Source organism: Salvelinus sp. IW2-2015, linkage group LG8 (genome assembly GCF_002910315.2).
Source record: "Salvelinus sp. IW2-2015 linkage group LG8, ASM291031v2, whole genome shotgun sequence".
Taxonomy (NCBI): Eukaryota; Metazoa; Chordata; class Actinopteri; order Salmoniformes; family Salmonidae; genus Salvelinus; species Salvelinus sp. IW2-2015.
Genome location: NC_036848.1, coordinates 32,841,446 through 32,853,661, shown reverse-complemented (window position 1 = coordinate 32,853,661; position 12,216 = coordinate 32,841,446). Strand labels below are relative to the sequence as shown.

Below are 12,216 nucleotides of genomic sequence, written 5' to 3'. Positions count from 1 at the left end.
TTCCCCCTCTGCTTTGTTCACTTAATGAAAACCAGCGGATGTTAAGGCACGCAACATAAAGATGACATTATTTCCACTCCTCTGCTCGGTACTCTGTGCTTGGGACTGACCTCATTCCGATGTGGCCGATACGTTTTTCTTAATTGTTTATTCTCAAAGTCAATCAGTGTACAGGGTAGCTCAAAGGGCTCCGTTTATGAGTGTAATCACCGCAAGTATGAGTAAAACTGTCAGAATAAGATACACTATACCACGAGGTGGTCAATTCTACCTCACATTACTGTCAAGTGAAAACTTTGATAATCTAATACAAGAGTGATCACCAATCCTGGTCCCACAGAGCAACAATATGCGCAGGCTTTTGTTCTAGCCCATCACTAACACACACGACCCAACTTCATTAACCATCAAGACCTTCATTATTTGAATCCCATCTATTAGATATTTAAGACAAGGATTGTTATTGACCACTCAAAGCATAGTAACATTAGCATATTCTCTAAAATAGTTCACCTCATTGAATCGTGTGACCAGGTCCTCCACAGAGTTTCTCTGGGTCTGCGTGGGCAAGGCCGGGTCCGACAGCGAGGCCTCGAGGCTGGGGTGCAGCTGCTTGCTACAGTCGGGGCTGCCCAGGTCCCTAGTGAGGAAGCAGAGGTAGTCCAGGGGTAAGATGCGTCGGTAAAGCTGTCGCTCCTGCTCCGTCAGGATCCGAGCAATCTCCTCGGGGAACTGGATCAGGTGGCACAGCTCGGCCAGCTCCTTGCTGATGTCCATCACGTTGGGCGGAAGGGCGCTCGACACCGACGTGCTGCACAGCTGACGCTCTGAGAGACAGACAGATGAACACAGTCAACTAAAATTGTTAACTCCAATGTCAAGGTAATATTAAACATGGTGGGAAAGCTGAACACCACTGTCTTTCATAACAAACATGTCTTAAACTCCGTAGTTCAGACATCAAACTTCAGTGCCCTCAGCATCCCACATTTATAGTACCTACTGAAAGTCTACCCTTGCACAGTTCACATTCTGCTGCCTTAAATTTCAATCTAAAAAGGGATTCAATTGTGATTCATTCTCCATTGATCTACACATCTGTTTGCAAAAATAGTAGTTCCTGTGATTTAAGAATAACTTTCCCTGTCTCTGTAAGGTCCCTTTGGACCAATGAATGTCAAACAATGATTGAAGCTCAGACAAGAACATATCCCAGGACTTCTGATATGGGCAGAAAGATTAACAAGAATTTAAGCTAACTGCACTGTCCAATTTACAGTAACTATTACAGTGAAATGCTTACTTAGAAGCCCTTAACCAACGTAGTTAAGAAAAATAAGGGTTAAGAAAAATATTTACTAAATAAACTAAAGTAAAAACAAAAGTACAATCAAATAAAAAAATAACGAGGCTATATACAGGTTAGTCAAGGTAAGAGAGGTAATATGTGCATGTACAGCACATTAGGAAAGTGTTCAGACCACTTGACATTGAGCATCGCTGCACAGCTATTTCAAGGCATCTTCAGAGATGTTCGATTGGGTTTAAGTCCGGGYTCTGGCTGGGGCACTCAAGGACATTCAGAGACTTGTCCCGAAGCCAAGACAATGCAGGAGTGGCTGTGTTCTTGGGGTCGTTGTCCTGTTGGAAGGTACACCTTTGACCCAGTATGAGGTCTTGAGCACTCTGGAGCAGGTTTTCGTCAAGGATCTCTCTGTACTTTGCTCTATTCATCTTTCCATCAATCCTGACTAGTCTCCCAGTCCCGGTCTCTGAAAAATATCCCCACAGCATGATGCTGCCACCACCATGCTTCACCGTAGGGATGGAGGCAGGTTTCCTCCAGACATGACGCTTTGTATTTCAGGCCAAAGAGTTCAATCTTGGTTTCATAAGACCAAAGAATCTTGTTTCTCATGGTCTGAGAGTCCTTAGGTGCCTTTTGGCAAACTCCAAGCGGGCTGTCATGTCCCTTTTACTGAGGAGTGGCTTCTGTCTGGCCACTCTAGGTCATAAAGGCTTATTGGTGGAGTGCTCCAGAGATGGGAGAATTTTCCGGAAGGACAACCATCTCCGACAGAGGAACTATGGAGCTCTGTCAGAGTGACCATCAGGTTCTTGATCACTTCCCYGACCAAGGCCCTTCTCCCGATTGCTCAGTTTGGCCGGGCGGCCAGCTCTAGGAAGTGGTTCCAAACTTCTTCCATTTAAGAATAATGGAGGCCACAGTGTTCTTGGGGATGGTCAATGCTGCAGAMATTTTTTGGTACCCTTCCCCAGATCTGTGCCTCAACACAATCCTGTCTCGGAGCTCTACTGACAATTCCTTTGACCTCATGGCTTGGTTTTTGCTATGACATACACTGTCAACTGTGGGACCTTATATAGAATAGACCAGGGTGGCGTCCCAAATGGCACCCTATTCCTATTTAGTAGTTCACTACTTTTGGCCAGGCCCAATATGACTCATGCCAAATGTAGTGCCCTATATAGGGAATAGGGTGCCATTTGGGACACAGCCCCAGGCTGCCTAGCTGGCCCAGGCTATAGCTTACATCCTGCCGAGAAGCCAATGTCCTCTGTGAGCGCACTCCCACTCTTGCTCTCCGTCCGTTTGTGTCTTTCTGTGAGCCTGTTGATGAACACTAGTACACAGGGGCCCAGGGCTCCAGACTGCGACCCTTTGACTTAGCTGTGTGTAAACATTTTAATTGATCACATCGATGCGAGCTGCACATTCCACATGCTCACCTCACTCCAAACATCCTTTTTGAAAAACATATTTCACAACGCTTTATATTGAGCTCTATAGCAACTATTCTACAACCAAGATATGTGATATAGGTTTGAGATACGGAGCGTGCAAAATGTGCATCGGCCATTGTGAGTGAAGGCCTCATTGGGTAGTAGCCTAGGCTAGTTTATTAGGACATAAAATCTACTGTTAGATTAAACATGGCTACCTTCAGTGGATATTAAGTTAGAATTAGCGATCTAGCTAATATGTTTTAAGTTTCCACTTCCTAAGATAGTGAATTAGCCCCAAATAAATTAGCCTATGATATTAGTGCACATAAAGATGTAGGCAAATTCATATCTATTGAACAAAGGAAGAATCTGAATTCTGGTGCCCTATTTTAACAATAAAATAACAATAACTGCCTATTTGTCAACGTAAAATAAATGTCATTCAATGGATTATATTACACATTAAAATATCTTGAACCATGCATTCCTGCATGAACAGGTTAGATTAAACAATGCATTTATCGAAAGCCATATAAGAAGTCTATTGACCCTCAATAAAAGCACTGAATTACTTTATAAAGATGACTCTTCCTTCTATTGTGTGCCGCTATTTTTTTGGGGGGTGCTACCAAACCATGTGTTGGTGCCACCAACTAAGAAGCTTTCAATTACTGTAGCATGAACCATGGTATGATGAATCACCTGGCTATTTACAGTATATTGACCCGAGCAGAGCACAGAACCTTGAACATGAAGTCTGACGTTACTCACTGCTGCTGTGATGACAATCTGGGCCAGATTAAGAAATTATAGCGACCCTGTTGAGAGTTAGATTATTAGGATACAGGTGCAATTTCGAAATGTTGTTGTGCATCAGCAGTTTCTCTTGTTATGTCAGTCACTGACAGTCACTCTATTAACAATGTCAGCAAAAAACTCTTTAGGCTAATTTACCAGTCTAGCCAGCTATCTAAACTTGTAGTAACCATGGCCAAACACCGACCAAGCACGCAGGGCATGTGCCCAGATGCCCTAACCTTCAGGGGGCCCCCCTTGATTTTCTTAGTCACTCTCAGTCAGATATCATTAACATGGCATAAGTCATGGCAAAATGTGTAGAATTGCAGGTMATTTCAGTACCTTCAGAAAGTATTCACACCCCTTGAATTTTTYCCACATTTTGTTATGTTACAGCCTGAGTTTAAAATGGATTAGATATTTCGTTTTTCTTCCATTGGCCTACACACAATACCCCATAATGTCAAAGTGGACTTTTTCTAAATGTTTACAAATTAATTAAAAAAAGGAAAAGCTGAAATGTCTTGAACCAATAAGCATTCAAGCCCTTTCTGATGGCAAGCCTAAAGGAGTAAACATTCAGGAGTAAAAACGTGCTTAACAAGTCAAATAATACGTTTCATGGATTCACTCTGTGTACAATAGTGTTTAATGACTAATCTCATTTCTGTACCCCACACATCCAATTATCCGTAAGGTTCCTTCAGTCAAGCAGTGAATTTCAAACAGATTCAACCACAAAGACAAGGGAGGTTTTCCAATGCCTTGCAAAGTAAGGTCACCTATTAGAAGATTGTTAAAAAAAAAATTAAAAAAAAGCAGATACTGAATATCCCTTTGAGCATGGTGAAGAAATCAATTACACTTTGGATGGTGTATCAATACACCCAGTCACAACAAAGACACAGGCATCCTTCCTAACTCAGTTGCTGGAGAGGAAGTAAACCACTCAGGGATTTCACCATGAGGCCAATGGTGACTTTAAACAGTTACAGAGTTTAATGGCTGTGATAGGAGAAAACTGAGGATGTATCTCCACAATACTAACCTAAATGACAAAGTGAATATGAAGTCTATTACAAACAGAATGCATGTTTTGTACAAGGATATAAAGTTAAACAGCCAAAAATGAGGCAAAGAAATGAACTATGTCCTGAATGCAAAACGTTATGTTTGGTGCAAATCCAACACATCACTGAGTATCYCTTCATATTTTCAAGTATGGTGGTGGCTGGATCATGTTATGGGTATGCTTGTCATCAGCAAGGACTATGGAGTTCTTTTTGGGATAAAAAKAAACGGAATAGAGCTAAGCACAGACAAAATACTAGAGGAAAACCTGGATCATTCTGCTTTCCAACAGACACTGGGAGACAAATTCCCCTTTCAGCAGGACAATGACCTAAAACACAAGGCCAAATATACAATGGAGTTGCTTACCAAGAACGTTCCTGAGTGGCCTAGTTACATTTTTGACTGATTTTGCGCTAACATACAATTTCCATACATCATCACAATTTCCATACATCATCACACAACAGGTTGAAGTCAAGAGGGGGTTCTTTTCCGTCAATGCGTTCCGAAATATGAACAGAGCAATAGACGGCACCCACATCTATAAAAGCACCATCGCAAAACGAGTTAAACTACACGAACAGAAAAGKCTTCCACTCTTAATGTGCAGGTGATCGGTTATGTGACGCGCAAAMGACGCTGCTGAATGTGGTGGCAAGGTGGTACGCACAACTCGTTCATTCAGCAGAACAGTAATGTTGGCCTACATGCCTACAGGAGGGAGCTGTTGAGGAGGGATGGCTTTTTTGGCGAGTGTTRCCTACTCATTTGAAGTATATTTGCCATTTCTAAACAAACTAATCGTCTTAATGGTCTTTTCTTTGTAGCTATGTTTATAGTTTTACTGGTCAAGCCACAACTGAGAAGCCAAACCCTTCGGTTGTACTCAATCTCTGACACCAGCKCCKCTTTTTCAGTCTCCGAAAAGAAAACTAAATCGTAGTGTTTTTTTTGGTTGCGACACTGTATTTCATGGTACAGGGCTGTATATTCCCCACAGGCTTTAAAGGGATGATTGACCATATATGGTTAATTAGGGGCGTTTCAAAATGCAAATAGCCAAGGTCGCGCATGAGCACTGAGAATAATTGGTGTTTATCAATGGTTATCTTCTACCAGTGTGCTTATAGGATTGTTACATAAAATCACATGTTTTCTATGCATACGAACATTCTAAATTCAGTTCGTAAGTAGTATTTTAGAATAGTTTCTACGCAATATTGATACATTAAGCCCCAGGTGTGCAATGCGCTTAAGAGACTTACTCAGAAAGACTCACAGCTATAACCGCTGCCAAAGATAATTCTAACATGTATTGACTCAGGGGTGTGAATACTTAGGTAMGTTAGATATTTCTGTATTTCATTTTCAATAAATTTGCAAACATTCAAAAAAAAAAACATGTTTTCACTTTGTCATTATGGTGTATTGTGTATATGAGTGCGAAAAATCTATTTAATCAATTTTGAATTCAGGCAGTAACATAAAATGTGGAATAAGGAGTATGAATACTTTCTGAAGGCACTGTAGCTTTAAAACTGCAAAAATTACTTCGTCCCATTGAAAAATACGTAGAATTGCAGAAAACTTTGTTTAAAACAGTCCTGATAAACTAGCTACGGACAGACCGACAGGAGTAGCAACAGKCAGTGACAGCACTGGAGACAGAAATCAGCCTGTGGAGACTAGTCACACAGGCAAGTGACAAACCACAGGAGTTGGCTATAGGTGCAGGGGCAGGCAGATAGGTAACTTAAGTGAAGAGAGCCTCCACACACTGACCGTACAGTATAGTCCACCCACTCACAGTAAAGTTAATTCCATAAGATTAAAGCATTAAAGCAATCCCGTCTGTCTTCACAATTTAGTTCCATCCTGTGGGAGTGCTTCATGGCTGAGCCGCGGCCGGTGGGAGCAGCCCTATCGTTACGGTTGCTCGGTGGTTGTTCACACAGCACCGGCGATGTGCACTTGTCCACATTTAAGCAGCCCAGGGGCGGCAGCTCCTCTCCAGCTCTCGTTTCTCTGCTGCTCCCCGAGGTGACGCTCTCTCATCCATGCGCAGCAACACCTGCAGCCAGCCCACAACCCCCCGACTCACACACAGAAACACATAGCCCCTACACTCCTCCCTCTCCTCTCACCCATGCTCCTCTCTGTGTGAGCAGTTTGCATATGAAGGCGTACTCACACCCATGCTCCTCTCTGTGTGAGCAGCTTGCATATGAAGGCTGTGTCCGTCTAAAGAGGGAGTCAAGTATCTAAACACGTAGGCTAAAAGCTCAGTATGACTCATTTCAAAGGGGAGGGAAATCACTGAGAAAAGAATTGTTCCGTTGATTTATTGGTGGTTGTAAAATGGTTTTCAGATATACAGTGGGGTACGAAATTGACACCCTTGATAATGAGCAATAATGACTGGATAAAATACAATATTCAAATAGCKAGCTATATTTTATGCTCCAAAAAAATTGGAAATTATATTATACTAATACAATTGCCCAGAAAAATAGATTTTGTTTAACAAGTTGATTTATTTTTCTCAAAAAGGGAGGTGGTCACAGTTGACACCCCTAAAGATTTGTATAAATAAATGTAGTCAAATGTAGTATTCAACTAYATCAAGCTTGTGACTCTCCACACTTGTTGGATGCATTTGCAGTTAATTTTAGTTGTTACAAATGATTTATTGCCCAAAAGAAATGAAAGCTAAATAATTTAGTGTGTTATTTTGGAGTAACTTTTATTCGCTTACATCCTCAACATGATTTAACCTTTATTTAACTAGGCAAGTCAGTTAAGAACCAATTCTTATTTACAATTACGGCCTACCCCGGCCAAACCCTAACGATGCTGGGCCAATTGTGTGCCGCCCTATGGGACTCCCAATCACGGCCGGTTGTGATACAGCCTGGAATCGAACCAGGGTCTGTAGTGACGCCTCTAGCACTGAGATGCCGTACCTTAGAGCACTGCGCCACACTGCGTCCTTTATAACCCACCCCCTCTTACCTTTGAGCATGGCGTGGCCAGTGGAGCACACAGTGACTCTGGGCAGAGCAGTGCGGGCCCCGATGGCGGCGGTGGCCTCCAGCAGGGCCCCGGTCAGACAGGCATACACCGAGGTCTTCTGGGAGCTGGYCCGGTACCCGTACCTAGGCTGAGCCGGGCAGAGGTAGGGAGGCCATTCCACCCTAAGACACACACATCTGGCAAAGGCTAGGAGCTTCCTGCATGGGTGGACCAGGTTGTCAACTTTCAGCACATGGTGGATCTGTGGACAGAAGAGAAGAAATGTATTTATCGAGACTTTGGTATAAACAAGGTGTTAAAGTGACACACTAACTTTAACACATCTAATCCTGGCAATCTTAAAATTGACCTAGAGTTATGTAAAACGTGAAAAAAAAAATCTGGATGTTTTTATAATGTTGTCCAAAAGCAATTTTTGCATCAGTGGAAAACGTCTAAAGCAACAGCTTGACCTTAGTGGCCGGCCACCYCTTCCCAATTCATTTCAGTCTCTTCCAAGAGCACTTCATCTCACTCTGAAAACAGTTCTGTGAAACCAGCTGCCATTAGTAACCCTGGAGCACTATTCTGCCAGGCGGTTTCAGGAAAACCATTTACTAGCCCTTCCTCTGAGCAAAAGGACCCTGCTACTTCGTCCCTGCTCTTCACAAGATCTACAGCACACTCAGATGGTGACAATATGAAAGAGGATGGACTGGATCCAACGGTTTGAATGGAGGGCCTGAGCAGGAGCTGCACTATTGCCAGACTGTAGTTTAGGTTGTCAACTCTGGAGACAGCATGATATAAGGGAATGGAACATTGTGCTCCGTTAGGTCAGTTCACAGACCTTYGAAGTCAGAGCAGCACTGAATACTTTCAAATCTCCTTAGGAGAGACAGCAAGACCGTTTGATTTTGTGAACCGCATGTTGGTTTTGAATGTATTAAGAAATGACTCATCCAGTTATGGTAAATACATCTTCCATGGGCTGAATAAATATTCATAACAGAAGTCCTAAAATCATCAGGTAGATCATGTTTCAGTATCATTACTTYAATAACACCATCCTTGCCTCGTTAAAGCCACATCAACCAGGATAAGAAGACACTCTATAACAGGGTTCCCCAATAGGAGGCCCGGTGACATTATTTGGCCCCCAAATTTGTATGAGCAAAATTGTTGGACATAAGTCTAAGAAAATCACTAAGAAATCAGCTGAAAGTGATTTGAATTTAGAAAATRTTCCAAAGTATTCCCATACATAAATGGAGGCATATGTGATCGTATCCTAACGTAATTAAGGTTGGAAATTATTCTGTTTTTGTCAAATACTATTGGCCCGCGGCTGAATGTAATTGGGGAACCCTACTCTTTAATACTTAGCAAGTCAATTAGCTGGTTCTCATTTCTGCCTCTCTATTTGATTGCCACAGAAAACTACATCACACAGCTTTTACATAAATATACAGTTGTCTGAACTGTTCAAGAATACAAGGACAATTCTGATGGTCAGGGGCTACAGTGTGACACTTTATATGTAATAAATCATGTCTGGTTAGTCTCTTGTCCTTTTTAACCAGACCTAGGTTCAAATACGATTTAAAATCATAAAAGATATATTAGCTGTACTTGATTGGTCTTGCCTCTTGCAATGTAACCAATAGAATAGTCCCAAAAGTGCACACCTGGCACTCCAAGCAGGCTAAATCCAACACTCAAGTATTTCAAGTAGCATTTGAACCCATGTCTGACTAACAGAAAGCCCCAATGTTGAAAAAAAAGGGCAAAAACTTCCTGTTTTATGATAAAAGCAGGCCAGAAGCCATGACCCGGCATCCACCAGCCTGAAATCTACCAGGCTACACACAATTAGGCTAAAGCAGCCAGTCACCACATTGGCTAGTTGCAAAGCTGCTGTGACTTTGTGGCCTGCATTGCAGAAGCAGATACATGCAAGAAAACCAACCAACCAACTGAAACTATAGGCAGTGGGTTGTCCACTTGATGTTGTTCTGCCTCGTGTCAAACAACTCTTTCTTTTACAGCACATGTAGTAATATCAACCAGTTTCGATAGAGCCGTGCAGGACACAGACAGCGCACGCCCAATAACTGCCACTTATTTTTCTGAACAACGTCCACACACACACGAGCACAAAATGTTCATGCCAAAAAAAAAAGCAATAAGAAAGTTTCTACTGCATAAAATAGCCAGTCATGATCCAGTTAGGCAGATACATCCCAGCTAACTCCACAGGAGTTGGAACAGACACTATTGGACGCGCTAGTGCCAGATCTCATACCAGCTAACTCTTTAAAGGGTTAAAAGAGACAGCGTCTCGTATGCTCCAGTACCAAATGACAGGTTCCCCATGTCACCCCTTGCAGACCAGACCACCCTCAAGAATGACCCTCTCGGTTACAGTATAGAGACAACCTGGTCTATATTACAGCGTCAGTCTGCTCTATACTACAGCTAGTCAGGTACAGTATCTCAGCATAAAGATAAATAAGCCGTCCATCCAGACAGCGTAAACCAACCGATCCAGAGACCTAAGCACAGACGAGTATGTCATTCTCCTACTATAGAGGTTAGAACATGAGGACAATCTGAGAGAACGGCAGGCAGTCATCCACTCTAGTCAAAGTCAATAACTGACAAGCCTATTTTATATTGTCTTTCCGGGCGACAGAGAGCCTCTCCCAAACTCCTGTCCACCGCTCTTCCTGTGTCTTCACAAGGTAATGTTTGTAGTTCCTTCACTGGATGTCTAGACTTTTTCCAGCACTAACTAAATATTTTATGGCAAGGCCTCGTCCTCTTATCTTGGAAAGCAGAGCTGGCTTGGGCCTACTGAACACAGCAATCCATGCTGTTTAGAGAGGCTGATAGCCACCATACTTACTTCACCAATACCATAATACTGATTGACTACACATAGCACAGACATGTAGTACTGACACTCCAGTGGTTGGGAAAGGGTACGGTGGCTGGACATGCAGCGACACAGACCCCGCTACTGTCAGAGATCACACACACTGACTCAAGGTATTTGGGGAATGGGTAGACAATAATAATGATGCTGATAATGCTGTCTCCACACACTATGATAAATTACTGTACTGTAAACCTATGCTTGAAAACAAAATAAAAAGATAGCTAAGTAAAATACAAAAAGAGGCTGAATACCTTTCCAGATAAAGGAGTGATGTTCTTTTTAAAACAGAACTAGGTAACTAGGCTATGTAAAAGGCTCAGGGAAAGATCCAGAAGAAGGTACCGTTTCCTCTCCTGGAAACTATGAACATAAAAAAAAACTTGCACTGCTCTTATCCTCTAGGAAAGATCACTATCCCCCGTTGAATTTCACAAGTAGCTGTTTACGAATCCAGGGGCAGACCCTCCCCTACCCAGTGATGGAAAAAGTACCCAATTGTAATACTTAAGATACCTTAATAGAAAATGACTCACGTAAAAGTGGAAGTCACCCAGTAAAATACTACTTCAGTAAAAGTCTAAATGTATTTGGTTTTAAATTTTGTGAACGCATGTTGGTTTTGAATGTATTAAGAAATGACTCATCCAGTTATGGTAAATGCATCTTCCAAGGCTGAATAAATATTCATAACAGAAGTCCTAATCATCAGGTAGATCATGTTTCAGTATCATTACTTTAATAACACCATCCTTGCCTCGTTAAAGCCACATCAACCAGGATAAGAAGACACTCTATAACAGGGTTCCCAATAGGAGGCCCGGTGACATTATTTGGCCCCCAAATTTGTATGAGCAAAATTGTTGGACATAAGTCCAAGAAAATCACTAAGAAATAGCTGAAAGTGATTTAAATTTAGAAAATATTCCAAAGTATTCCCATACATAAATGGAGGCATATGTGATCGTATCCTAACGTAATTAAGGTTGGAAATTATTCTGTTTTTGTCAAATACTATTGGCCCGCGGCTGAATGTAATTGGGGAACCCTACTCTTTAATACTTAGCAAGTCAATTAGCTGGTTCTCATTTCTGCCTCTCTATTTGATTGCCACAGAAAACTACATCACACAGCTTTTACATAAATATACAGTTGTCTGAACTGTTCAAGAATACAAGGACAATTCTGATGGTCAGGGGCTACAGTGTGACACTTTATATGTAATAAATCATGTCTGGTTAGTCTCTTGTCTTTTTAACCAGACCTAGGTTCAAATACGATTTAAAATCATAAAAGATATATTAGCTGTACTTGATTGGTCTTGCCTCTTGCAATGTAACCAATAGAATAGTCCAAAAGTGCACACCTGGCACTCCAAGCAGGCTAAATCCAACACTCAAGTATTTCAAGTAGCATTTGAACCCATGTCTGACTAACAGAAAGCCCCAATGTTGAAAAAAAGGGCAAAAACTTCCTGTTTTTGATAAAAGCAGGCCAGAGCCATGACCCGGCATCCACCAGCCTGAAATCTACCAGGCTAACACAATTAGGCTAAAGCAGCCAGTCACCACATTGGCTAGTTGCAAAGCTGCTGTGACTTTGTGGCCTGCATTGCAGAAGCAGATACATGCAAGAATAAGTAAAAG

The 12,216-nt window shown here is 42.0% G+C and overlaps 1 protein-coding gene across 2 annotated transcripts in view; it reads right to left on the bottom strand.

The window, feature by feature from the left end:
• LOC111967754 (1-phosphatidylinositol 4,5-bisphosphate phosphodiesterase epsilon-1-like) overlaps window positions 1-12,216 on the bottom strand; it is a 98,450-nt gene that overhangs the window by 51,683 nt on the left and 34,551 nt on the right. For both annotated transcript variants that reach the window (XM_023993082.2, XM_023993083.2), the window contains exons 3-4: window positions 7,633-7,894; window positions 514-827 (exon numbers count right to left, since the gene is read on the bottom strand). In XM_023993082.2, the coding sequence (XP_023848850.1) occupies window positions 514-827; window positions 7,633-7,894 (576 nt within the window). The remainder of the gene's footprint in view (window positions 1-513; window positions 828-7,632; window positions 7,895-12,216) is intronic.